This window comes from Rhinoraja longicauda, chromosome 5, assembly GCF_053455715.1.
Source record: "Rhinoraja longicauda isolate Sanriku21f chromosome 5, sRhiLon1.1, whole genome shotgun sequence".
In the NCBI taxonomy this organism is placed as follows: Eukaryota; Metazoa; Chordata; class Chondrichthyes; order Rajiformes; family Arhynchobatidae; genus Rhinoraja; species Rhinoraja longicauda.
In genome coordinates, this window is record NC_135957.1 from 70,193,972 (window position 1) to 70,207,018 (window position 13,047).

Genomic DNA, 13,047 nt, shown 5'->3' on the forward strand with positions numbered 1-13,047 from the left:
GTCCTTTGACTGGAAAGGAGACTGACTGGAAGCAACGCATGACCTTGGCAAAGGCAGGCTAAGTAGAGTTAACCCAGTAGCAGCAGGAAGGTAGACCTGTCAGGAGCAGTGATTCAAGCTGGCAAAGCAGACTGGGTAGCCACACTACTGCAGCGACGTGGACTATAAAGGAGCAACAACAGCACCCACTGCTTGTCCAGCAAAGTGGACCGTGTATCAAACAAAATGAAAAATGAAATTCCAATCAAATCAACTAACATGTTTGATAAAACCTATGTGCCAAATTTTGGGAAACTACACATGGTGATAAAATTAGGTCACGGTAGAGAAATTTGTAGAATACTTTGTGTATTTTACTCTTCTGTAAATTGTATATTAAAGTCACCATCAGTCCAATTAGATTGATAAACCAGTTTGTTTTAGATGTTTATATTTTCATAAGTGGAAACAGTAACATTTACAAAAGTCTATTTATGATTAATTGTTGCAGTCCAAAATTTTGAACTAAAATTATACATTGCATTCTTGATTAAAATTTAGATTTTGTTTTAGAAATAATGATTCTTGGCAACACTGCATAGCAGTCACAGCAAATTTCACAGAATATGCATCACAGATTTTCAACATTTGACAAAGTTTACATTATAATGATACTATCATACAGCTGTAAGGCTTGTTTACATAGATTACAGGAATGTACTTTGATCCTAACCTATAAATCAAAACAGTGTCTACTTGGTATTGATTGGTTTAGGTGTACATACCTGTACATCTGCAAGAGTAATCATTTTGTAGTTTTAAAGTTTTTATATGTAACATGGGGAGGCTTATCTTTGTGTATATCAAATCCGAGGTTATAGAGAAATAGGAATTGGCTGTTAAATCCCATAACTTTGTACTACCTTATTAATAGATTATGGCACATCTGTACCCCAACTTTAATTCCCTACCTCTGAACAGAAAGACAGGCAAACTTGAAAATGTTTTGTTTGTTCATTTGTAAAAACAGAAGATTATATGACAGCATTTCTGCAAATAGTTTGTAAAAGATTTTCTTTCAAAGTAAATAGAATAACAAAATACGTCCGATCCCTTTGATTTTCAGTTTCTGGGATGTGGTGACATGGCATTCAAGCTTGATTTGTTCATTTATGATTCGTACATTAAAAAAAAATACATTTACCTTCTTAAACCTTGATGACCTCTTGATGACCTGGGAATTTAGGAAAATTGCAATTTGGTTCAAAACAAAAATTAGTTTTCAACTTGATAAGGATTCAGATAAGTTTGAGTCCTTGTTCTCTTGTGGCAAAGCAAAATCATCCTCAATTACTACAATGAACAACTAAAAACATTAAATAATGTAAGAAAAATGTGGAATGTTTTCACTGTTATTGAATATTACTTTTTAAAACGAGAAAATAGAAATGAAACAGCTTGCTGTAATTAGTAATTACAATTAGTTTAATACAAAGATGTGCTTAATTATCAAAACAATAAAAATATGGCAATGGGTGCAATGTTAAGGCTTTATAGTCTAATTTTTTTAGCGTAATATAACTATTTACATTTGTTCTATGGTTCTAATTTTTGGCTTTTGTTTTAATACCTATGGTATTTATTCTTCACAGTGAAACATTTTCTCAATGCAGAATTCTAAATGTACCGATCTTTTGTTTGTCGTCCCTAATGTATAATGTTTACTCCTAGAAAATCAGCAAATGACGCAGATGCACTGGGACAGAATAAAACCTGGAATTGTGTATGCCTTTTAACTGATCATATTTACATCTCTCCATCTTAATTTTATTCTTCATAACTGTACAAGAATGAATTTAAACATGTACTCAGTAGGTATGCAATCCAATTCTGAATGCCACATCTGCTTTCTTACGCAAAAGATTCAAAAATGAAAAAAAGCTTGGTTGTCATTCCCAAAAAAGAATTATTCTCAGTGCACACTCAAAAATCCAAGAGATTGTGAGTTCAGTCAAAGCTGGTGTTTAGCAATGGTGCAGAACAGTTGAATACTGTGTTCTTCAACAGTCGCCACTTAACGACAAAGCCACATTGCCAATGAGTTTTGTTACTGCACCACAATGAAGTTCATTCACTGGCTCTTCCATCCCAATTCAGACTCATTTTCAGCCCAAACTTCTCTAACCAACAGTATCAAGCTCGGTAAAAGGATTGAGCTTTTTGCTTGGCAATTTGGGAATGGAATTTTGCTTCTGCTGCAATCCAATACCAAGTCTTTTTGATTCAATATAATTGGAAGGCTGTTGAGGTAATAATACATGGAGCGTGTTTACAAAATTAAAGACGGATCAGGAAACTTGGAAAAGACGGTCAGTATCAAATTGTCCTCTTCCTACTTTTCCACTGGAGGCATTTTTCCAGTCCTCATGATCTCTTTACCTCACCCAAAAGCAAATTTTGAGAAAGGAAAGTGTTTGTGAAGAATACATGGCATTTTTTGACTGGATTATTTAACTGGATTAGATTATTGATGTTCATCTTCCTGAGAAGTTCTGCTTTTGTCTTCATTCGCTTGCATTGAATTTTCCTCACTGTTATGTCTTTTGAGAACCAGTCCTCGCCATCTTGCCTTGTTCTTTCGCAGATGGCTCATCATTGTTACGGTCAAACGTGTGTTTTCAGTAAACCGGGACCATTCCACAAAGAGGGGCTCAACAATGTAGCTCATAAAAGCTGAAAAAGCAAATACTAAATTAATAATGTTTTGATCATTACTGAATAGTTATTAAGTTAGATAAATATTAGAACATAGAAAAGTACAACAGCAGAATAGGCCCTTCAGCCCACAATGTGCTGAACATGATGCCAGGTTAAACTAATCTCTGCCTGCACATAATTCACATCCCTTCCATTCCCTGCATAGCCACGTGCTTATCTAAAAGCCTCTTAAATGCCACTATCGTATTTGGTTCCACCACCACCCCTGGCAGCGTGTTCCAGGCATCCACGAACGCTGCTTTAAAAAAAAACTTGCATCAGAAAGGGCACAGAGGAGGTTTACCAGAATAATGTCTGAATTATGGGGTATGTTAGCTATAGGAAGAACTTGGACAGACTTGTACACACATGGATTGTTTTCTCTGGAACACAGAAGGTTGAGGGGAGACCCCTGGTAGAAGTATTACAAAAGGCATTGAAGGTCAGGTCATTAAATATATTCAAGAAGGAAGTAGATATATTTTGAATGTTGAAGGAATCAAAGGGTCTGGGGAAAAGGCAGGAATAACCTTCTTGATGTCCTGCCTGGATCACACCAAATGTTAGGGCAAAGCTGAATGGCTACCCCTGACCCTATTTAATGTCTTGTTTTGCTCTGCAACAGAATAATGTGTTCAGCACTTATCGCTGCATTCTTCTCCCCATTCTTGTTGAATTCTTTGGCCTATATGTAGAGCTACGTGGTCTATCTTTACTTCAGGCTGTCTATCCAATACCACATGGCCACTGCCTCTCTCAAGTAATCATTTAACCCAAAATGAAAATTAAAACTAAAACGTACACAAATCTGGAAGTCTGAAATAAAAATAGAATTTGCTGGGAACATGCAGCGTTTGTTAGGACAGGGTTAGGGTAGGATTGTTATGGGGAAAGAGGTTTATGAAGTCATCTTGTTGATGAATTAATAGAGAAAACACAAACAAAGGACGATAAAAGGTGTGAGATGTAGCTCTCTATGGATTTCCCAGCAGGTCAGACCACTTGTGAAAAGAGAAGAACTTTATCCTTATTACGGATAGATGACTTAAGGCAGAAGTTGCCCATTCCAATATAAACACAGATTGCAAACTACAAAAGTTGATGAATTTAATATTGACTGGAAGGCTGTAACCTACCTAGGGGAAAGATGAGATCATGGCATTGAGCTCTCTATTTCGTCACCATTCCACTCCTACTCTGGGTCCCTCTAGTCCTAGGTCTCCCTGCACTGTTATAATGAGGAACAAAGTAAGCTTGTGTCCAGGTAGAGAATTATCATCCCTTTTTCATTTTCCACAGATGCAGTCTGACTGCAGTGCATTTTCCAGGGCACTATTCAATTTGTGTTCACTGGCCAAAAGCTCAACTGCAACCTTAAGCACACAAACCATTTCTAATCTGTCCTTTACCTATAACTTTCAACTTTTTACTCTGGTACTTTTGTTTCACATGTTTAAATTATAATGTTTTATTTTTAATTGTCTGTTGTATATTGTGTTTTTACCATGTGCGATCAAAGCACCAAGGCAAATTTACATACTTGGCCAGTAATTTTTTTTAAATTATCATTATTATTATTCAAATGGAAACACTGGTGGATTTACTTTACCTATTTGTATGCTGGGTATGGTATCTTTCTGCTGATTGCACAGTGGACTAACTTCAAGATGCAAATGCTCCTCTAAGTCACCTGCAAGCCAAATATGTAAGAATAAATCAATAAAATCTTTATTACATGATACAATGATTTTATACTCTTATGCAATAAATTAATCAGGGTACCTGTATGTGAACAATGTAATTCTGCCCTTTCCATTAATATTGAGGCTCTCGCGCATTTGATGACTCGCACACTGTGCTCTCTGAGCATGGAGCATAACATCACCCAATTATATTCTAGTCATATACAGGCGTCAGACATGGTGTGGACTTTGAAAAGAGAGGCAAGCCTGCACGAGAGGATCAAGATTGCTCCAGCATGAGTTTAAGGGCTTGCAATTTGGGGGCTGGGATAAGGGCACTTAATCATAACAATCATTATCGCAGAAGCCTACCTCTAACAGCACCATTTCTCTTCCATCACCCTTATGGCCTGCAAAATCAAAGCGGCTTCCGAGGAGTTGCATCTATATACTAAAACTCTCGTTTGTTTGTTCCTGAACTACAGCCAAAATGGTACACGATAGCACAACAATTTTAGGCGCATCTTACTCACCGTCGTTCCTTTGGTGTTAATGGAAGAAGTTTAATTGAAATTGGTGTTATATTTTTACAGTTATTCAGATTTTAAAGTTTAAATTTATCTCCTCGGGAGGGGGGGAGGAGGGAGGATAAGGGGGGATGAAGGGGATGGAGTGGGGGGGAGGGGAGAAGGGGGGGGAGGGGCAGTGGGGGGGAGTGGAGAAGGGGGGGGGAGGAGAGGGTGCTATACCAATGCAGGAGATTTTTGGGCCGAACGGGTCCACTTGGTCTAATAACATTTAAAAGTGTGTATATGAGAGAGAGAGAGAGAGATGTATCACTGTGGACGGCTTGATTGTAATCTATAGTCTTCGTTGATTGGATAGCATGCAACAAAAAGCTTTTCAATGTATCTCAGTACACGTGACAATAAACTAAACTAAATCATGATGACCAATTCTTATGCAAATGAAGCGCAATAATTTCTATAATTTCAATAAAGCGGATATAATTTCTCTGCAGCCTGATATCCTGTTTTGTTTTGGCACATATATTTATCACCTGAGTTATAGTAACATTAATAATAGAAGTATGTTTTTTATTTCAGAATATAAAATTATTTCTTCAAACAGTTTCAAGTATTGCGCTGTGCTTCGACTATTGGTATTTCAAATGTAATGTGTACAAAAGATGCCTTTATCCCTGCCTGAAACATTCCATATCAAACTAGCAGTTAGAGAACTTCTTCGATGTCAATACTTTCAATATTGTTTTAATCTCAAATAGAGATTTTTAAACACCATTCTCAGATATACGTCACAGATCTGTTCCATTTAATAGTACAGAAAATGAATGAAAACAATCTGATTTCCTGAGTATTATTGGCTTATCCAATATGCAAATGCTGATATTTTTGGATAAATTTGTGACGCATGCAATGTTTCAATGTATATATAAATCTAGGAGTCCGAAATATAAAGCTAAAAAATAAGACTCACTTCTATACACCAATTGTACAATTTTCCCATTCATATTTCTGTTCTTTTAATCTTTGCTTCCAGAAAAATAAATATATTCTGTGAATGTTGTCTCCATCAAAGGCAGTGTAATCCCACTAACCTTGTCTGTAAAATTCCTCACAGACTTTCTCACTCCATTGCTTGCTCATATCCCATACCCGGCAAGGATTGCAGATATCTGCACACTTAAGTGCTATCTGAATAAAAATTAAAAACAACCAAAAATTATCTAATCAGATACTAAGATTTGTTAAGTAATTTTGAAAGCAACTTGTCAATGATGTATACAGATAACCATGTAAACTGTAAATTATCTGGACTCATGAGACATATTAATTTTTGTAAATTACAGAAATCATATTTTCAATTAAAATCTGGTCTTAATATTGCATAATGTGCCTATGTGAAGAAGCTTAGATGGAAGGTCATTCTAAAGAATTCATAATTTTTAATTGATGTTTGCAGTAGCTTAGCAAAACTGCATAGATCATCCATTTCAGGTCTCGACCCGAAACGTCACACGTTCTCTCCAGAGATGCTGCCTGACCTGCTGAGTTACTCCAGCATTTTGTGATACCATCCATTTCAGTAACATGGTATGGAGAGGATGATGTGGGGTAATCTTCATTTCAGTTTGTCAATCTTTGCAAAAAAAAGAGTATTTTATTCTCTTGTCTCAGATCTGTCACAGATGTGATCCTCATTTTCAAAATCTCCAAGAAAGAGTTAATATTCTGGAGACTATAGAAAGGAACGAGGAAAACTAACTTGCAGAGCTCTTGGGCAATATCCTCTTCTGGTGATTACACCAGATGCCAGAAATAGATGATTACAGAGCTGTGTGGAATAACCCTTAACTAGAAAATACAGACAATAAGAATTAAAGAAAGCTAAAATAATTAATTGTTTGACATTGAAGAATTCTAGGTACAGAGAATTCAGACAGCAAAAACATCGACTCACTAACTAATTGATGGGTCGAGTCCTTGCATTGAGAATTAATAATCCTTGGTTAGTGGACCTATTGGAAAAGAACCACCATGGGAAAAGGCGCTTTGAGTTGTATGTCTCGGGACTCATTTGTTGTCCTCCAGCTACATCATCGTCAAGGGAATGATGCCCATGCAGCTTAGTATAATGAACATAAATGCAACTCTGCCTCTTCTGCGCTGAATTCTTGGTCTTTAAATCTAATGACTTGATCACTGCTGTATTAAGAGTCAAAATTTCATTTCAAGATCACCAGGAAAAAAAGGTGCAGACTGTTGTCTGTCAGCGTGTGCAGAACCTCTCAAGAATGGCTGACATTAATTATAATCGTGGCCTCCCTTTTTAGGCAGGCATCTTCCAATAAATAAGGTTTTGTACGGTACAATCTACTGGGTTGTGGTCACCAATGGGCATGTAGCACTCTGGCTCTTACATTCCCCTGCCGTACTGTAAATATACACTTTAAATCAACTTAATAGGGTGGAACTTGCTAGATAATGTGGGCTGCAACACTCAAACACAAAGAGCACCCCAACACTTATGCCTCTAAATCTGTCTGCTAAACACATGCCAGATTAGTCTGTGCAGAACCTAAGAACCCATTTATATTCAAGGAGAGGAATGGCTGGAGGGAGGTATGTATAACATAATTTACAGTTTTGAATGAATTGTGTTTGCCATGAACATTTAAAATTGTTTAAAGAGTTAAGCAATTTAAAATTGTAATCGTTTAATTGTATTTATTCATAGATTTTGAACGATTCTGACATTCAAAGACTTGCAAGCATGGCATTGAAGGCTGCAAGTCTCTTTTAGAAATTAAAACCTCAGTCCTGTTCATGGAGGGGCCATTTCAATTGCCCTCACATAGCAACATTATTTTGTGATGGGAGGCCTTGTCATTTTACACTTTGATCCTATTTAATGTTATGTCAGGACTTCTGATATACGGCAGTGATGTATAGGGGCAACACACTGCAGGCAGCAAATTCTGCCACATAATTGGATCGTATCTCCATATATAGAGAATATCAAAATTATTTCTTTCCAAAGTCAAATAATACCACAATATGGTGTAATCCTAATTCATTGGCGGAAATACAATATTGAATGAAATTTGGTCCAGCATTGGAAACAGAATTGGCGTCCTGATAGAAAGCAGAAGGCGGTGGTGGAAGGTTGATTTGCGGACTGGAGGCATATGAGTGGTAATGTGCCGCAGGGATGGTGCTGATCCCATTTCTGTTTGTCATCTATGTCAACAATTTTGATGAGACTGTACAAGGCATGATTAGTAAATTTACAGTTGACACTAACATAGGTGGCATCGTGGTCAGTGAAGATGGTTATCAAGAATTGGAGCAGAATCTTAATCAGCAGGGCAAGTGAGCCAAGGAATGGCTAATGGTGTTTAATTCAAATAGTATGAGGCGTTGCAATTTAGGAAGTCAAACCAGGGCAGGGCATGGGGTAACTCAGCAGGTCAGGCAGAATCTCTGGAGAGAAGGAATGGGTGATGTTTTGGGTCAAGACCCTCCTTCAGACTTCGTCAATCTGAAGAAGGGTCTCGACCCGAAATGTCACCCATTCCCTCTCTCCAGAGATGCTGCCAACCTGCTGAGTTACTCCAGCATTTTGTAATACCTTCAACCTGGACACAATAATACAAATGCAGCCTCATCAACATATTGTACAACTGTAAGGAATATCCCAACTTCTGTACAATTTCCTGCCTGATGAAGTTTAATACATCAAAAGCCTTTTTTACCACCCTATTTACCTGTGATGCCACTTTTAGGGAATGATGTGCTCCTGCATACCTCTGCAACACAACACAAATGGGTCCTACTGGTCACTCAGAATGCCCTGCCCTGGTTTGACTTCCTAAATTGCAACGCCTCATACTATATTTTCCTACACACATTGTGTTCAGGTTGGTCACTCTGCCATAGGTTGGAAGTTATTAAGTTGGAAAGGGTGCAGAGAAGTTTAATGAGTATGTTGCCAGGACTCGAGGGCCTGAGCTATACGGAGAAGATGGGCAGGATAAGGCATTATTCCTTCTACCGCAGGAGACTGAGGAATGATCTTATAGAGATAATTAATAACAAAAGAGCATAGGTGAGAGGGGAAAGATTTAATTGGAACCTGAGAGGCAACTTTTTCATGGGTTATGGGTATATGGAATGAGCTACCAGGGGAAGTTGTTGAGGCAGGTACATTAACAATATTAAAAAGACATTTGGAAAATTACATGGATAGGATAGGTTTTGAGGAATATCCCTAAATGGGACCAGCTTAAGTGTAGCATGGATAAAATGGGCCGAAGGGCCTGTTTCTCTGCTGTATGACTTCATGTTCTATTGTTTAATTCTGGAAAAGTAAAATAAAACACAAACAACAATGTAAATAAATAATTGAGGTACAATGTAGTTTTGAATTTTTAAATATCTTTTGGGACGGGTGGGGAAAAATATTTGAAGGCCTACATGGAGAATTACAGATCTCAGAAATAGAATAATTTCCTTTTTGGATTACAATGTATAAAGCCAAGTATGTAGTCCCACAAAAAGAGAGCAGGGTCGACTGCATACAATAAAGCTTTGAATATTGCTGAGGCAATCACAATGTAACCGATTTGAGAGCAGTGCTAAAAAAAGACAGTCGTCCTTTACAGACATTCAGATGTGAACAAGTATTTAAGAGATGATGTTCTGGATCTTCTGCTGACTGGCAAATCACCCAGGTTTATTGATCATCTGCCTACTAAAATCACTTTAACCTGCAAGGATTGTGAATTGCACATAAGTTAACATCCAACTGATTGTCAAGAACCAGCACAATGTATTTCATATTAACTGGCAAGCACTGTCCACAAAATAGCTTCAATGGAATATCTTGGGCATTGACAAACATTCATGAAAAAAAAGTTATACAATTTTAAATTAAAAAATCAGCATTTATAAATATTTTCAAAGAATTAAATATATTTGAATCATCTCAGACACACATCTCAGAGCCAACACAGAATCACAAATTCCCGCACACTTACGCAGGTTAAGTCCAGGCAATTCTGTGTAAAGGTAGTGGTCTTACAGATTTCAGGCTAGCCCATTTATTATGGCATACCATTAACCTACCTGCAAAATGAAGTGCTTATGATCTGCATCCTCCAATGATAAATCCCTGTTATCTGAATGAGCTTTCATTCTAATAAGAAATTCATTTTGTCGGCTAATATCTGTGGCCAGAATAAGAGAACCTAATTGTTGTTCAACGTCTTGTCTGTAACAAAAAAATATATTGTCTCAAAACGGATGTCTCACTGATTGTAGCAAAACAATGGTGTAACAGTTTGCAAGATTAAGCGTAATCATAAACATTTACAACAGGATTGAGATCAGTTTGCAAGGTGGGCCAAGGAATGAAGAGTCTGAAGAAAGGTTCCTGTAATGTCACCTATTCCTTTTCTCCAGAGATGCATGACCCGCCGAGTTACCCCAACATTTTGTGTCTATCCAAGGAATGACAAATGGAATTTAACTCTTACAAGTTTGAGGACTTACCAAGTAAATGGCAGATTTTTATTCACAAAATGCTGGAGTAACTCAGCAGGTCAGGCAGCATCTCGGGAGAGAAGGAATGGGTGGCGTTTCGGGTCGAGACCCTTCAGACTGAGAAGGCAGAGCCTTGGACAGTATTATAGAACAGAGAGATTGAAGAGTAAAGATGCATGGTTCCCTGAAGGTGGACAGATTCATTAGGATGTCACTTGGACTTACAGGCCTGAGTTATGGGGAGAGTTTGGATAGGCTGGGACTTTATTATTTGGAGTATTGGAGGCTGAGGGTTGACCCTCAGAGGGACATGTGAACACTCAGTCTTCCCCCCCAATTCAGACAGGAGGATTCTAACTAAATGGCATAGGCTTAAGGGGGGAGATTTAAGACGGGCGCCATTAATCCCTCTTGCTTAATTAATGAAAGGGTAACGCCTTGCCTGGTAGTAAGACAGTAGGGGAAACTGTAGAAGTAGATATAGTATAAGAAAATAACTGCAGATGCTGGTACAAATCGATTTATTCACAAAATGCTGGAGTAACTCAGCAGGTCAGGCAGCATCTCGGGAGAGAAGGAATGGGTGACGTTTCACAATCAAATAGCTTGTTATTGAACCAAAACAAATGCAACTGTATGCCACTGCATTGCATTGAATAGTGGAAAATAAACACCAACAGTTTTTAATATGGCCTTCCCATGTCACATTTTATCCTCAAATAGCAATTGAATATTTGAACCAAATTGGGCAAATTATGCCCAATGGTTAATTATGATTTAATTTTTAGATTGTAGTAGAATTATCTTTTAGTAGAGACTATCAAGTTGCTACAGATAATCATACTCACATTATTTCCACAGGCTGGTGAGTCAGTAACCCTGATTCGCGGAGCATTCCAACTGTAGATCGCCAGTGGTGATTCTCCAGTACGGAGATATTCTTTAGAGAAAGCAAATAAAAATAAATAACATCGATTCTTTATTTACGTGATGGCTCACTGAACAAATGCCATTTTAATATAAAGTTACCAAGTCTCATTTGTCCTCAGTTAATGGATATTAAGAGCAAGAGTAGTAGGGATCATTCATTACATACTGCCTCAGCCTAGAAAAATAATTTTGAACTTTGTGTTATTCAATTCTAATATACTCTATAAGTTTTTAAAAGATATATTCAGCATATCTTGGTATTGTACAGCTGATTTGGGGGATTCACTGTGTCTTGAGCTATGATTGGAGAGCATATACACCAAGATGATTTTTAAGAAGCTTGCATAAGTTAATGCAGTAATGTTTGTTAGTTTTGAAACAAACATTTGTTCTAATAATTTTGGTCTACCTTAAAGTTAAATTGCCACATTAAAGGATTCTGGGTGGTGAGGAATGGACCTTACTAATCGTAGCCATTGAACATGCAGGATGCACAATTCTTTTGTGTCCTCTTTAATCCTTAAGTCAGCTTTGCTGACTTTTAGAGGTGTAGAATTTCATTGGTGCATGGTAACACAAGAATTATAACACAACATGGTAACACAAGAATGGTAACAGCAGAATTAGTTCAAATGGGCACTGAGATATTTCTCAATTCTCCTACAGCCTCAAATCAGATATCTGGAATTTACCTCTGTGCTCTCTGGATGCATGTCAGACTGAAATACCAAAGTAACCACCTTATACTAGCCAGCTCTCAAAACCATCTCAGGCAGAAGGAGATTGCCCTCTCTGAGCCTTCTCAGTGAAATATGGCATCCTACTACTAACAAGCTATTAATCTGAAAATGACTAATTGGACCCAATGTTCTTTCTGACCTTTAACCAGTCCTTTCTGACAAATGTATTGCCCCATCCCCACATCCTTATCTTTGTCCCAACTTTTCATGTGGGAATTAATGAATAAATATTGGTCACAAAGCAAATAACGTAACCCCCCACCTATCAAAATGCCAGTTCAGTTTTTTTTCTCCTGTTTTTCTTCAACTCATACGTTAGTATAATTATAAATCATAAAGCCTTTAGACCATTAGAAATCAATCGAGCCATAATCACAACAATATCAAATAATCACATTAGTAAAATACTGCTTGTACAATAATTAAAGCAATAATAAGAATGAGACATCATTAAAAATTATCTTTAGTAACTCTCACTGCATCTTAACTGGCAAAAAATAAAAATTTCACCTGGTATAAGCTGGCTAAATGATGTTTAGTATTAATCAAAAAAGGCTGATTGACTCCTGGATGATCAACATCGTGGGCTGCAGCTGCCATCAAACCAAGCATTATATCAAGTGGTGTCAAAAACCGGGCAAGCTTCAATACATGTAAAATAAAATGGAAAATTATTATAAGTGATTTATAATGATTTATTTTGTCATAAAAGTTCTAAGAATATAATAACACTGATACAATTCAATCATTCTGGGAGAAGGTTGGGGTTGTATTGAGTTGGGTGGATGGCATAGTATATTTAGTAAAATGTATTCTCCTAAGTGTATGTAGTAAATATATAAAGTCTCTCAATGCTATTATACACTTAGAGTTTAGGCTAATTTAACATATGTG

The 13,047-nt window shown here is 37.2% G+C and overlaps 1 protein-coding gene across 3 annotated transcripts in view; it reads right to left on the reverse strand.

Annotated features, from left to right (window-relative positions):
• Positions 1 to 446: 446 nt before the first annotated feature.
• Positions 447 to 13,047, reverse strand: part of LOC144593737 (3',5'-cyclic-AMP phosphodiesterase 7B-like) — a 115,376-nt gene continuing 102,775 nt past the window's right edge. For all 3 annotated transcript variants that reach the window (XM_078399743.1, XM_078399744.1, XM_078399745.1), the window contains 6 exons: positions 12,664 to 12,795; positions 11,332 to 11,423; positions 10,067 to 10,211; positions 6,037 to 6,133; positions 4,346 to 4,426; positions 447 to 2,712 (listed from right to left, as the gene is read on the reverse strand). In XM_078399743.1, coding sequence (XP_078255869.1) covers positions 2,504 to 2,712; positions 4,346 to 4,426; positions 6,037 to 6,133; positions 10,067 to 10,211; positions 11,332 to 11,423; positions 12,664 to 12,795 — 756 coding nt within the window. In that variant the 3' untranslated portion in view covers positions 447 to 2,503. The remainder of the gene's footprint in view (positions 2,713 to 4,345; positions 4,427 to 6,036; positions 6,134 to 10,066; positions 10,212 to 11,331; positions 11,424 to 12,663; positions 12,796 to 13,047) is intronic.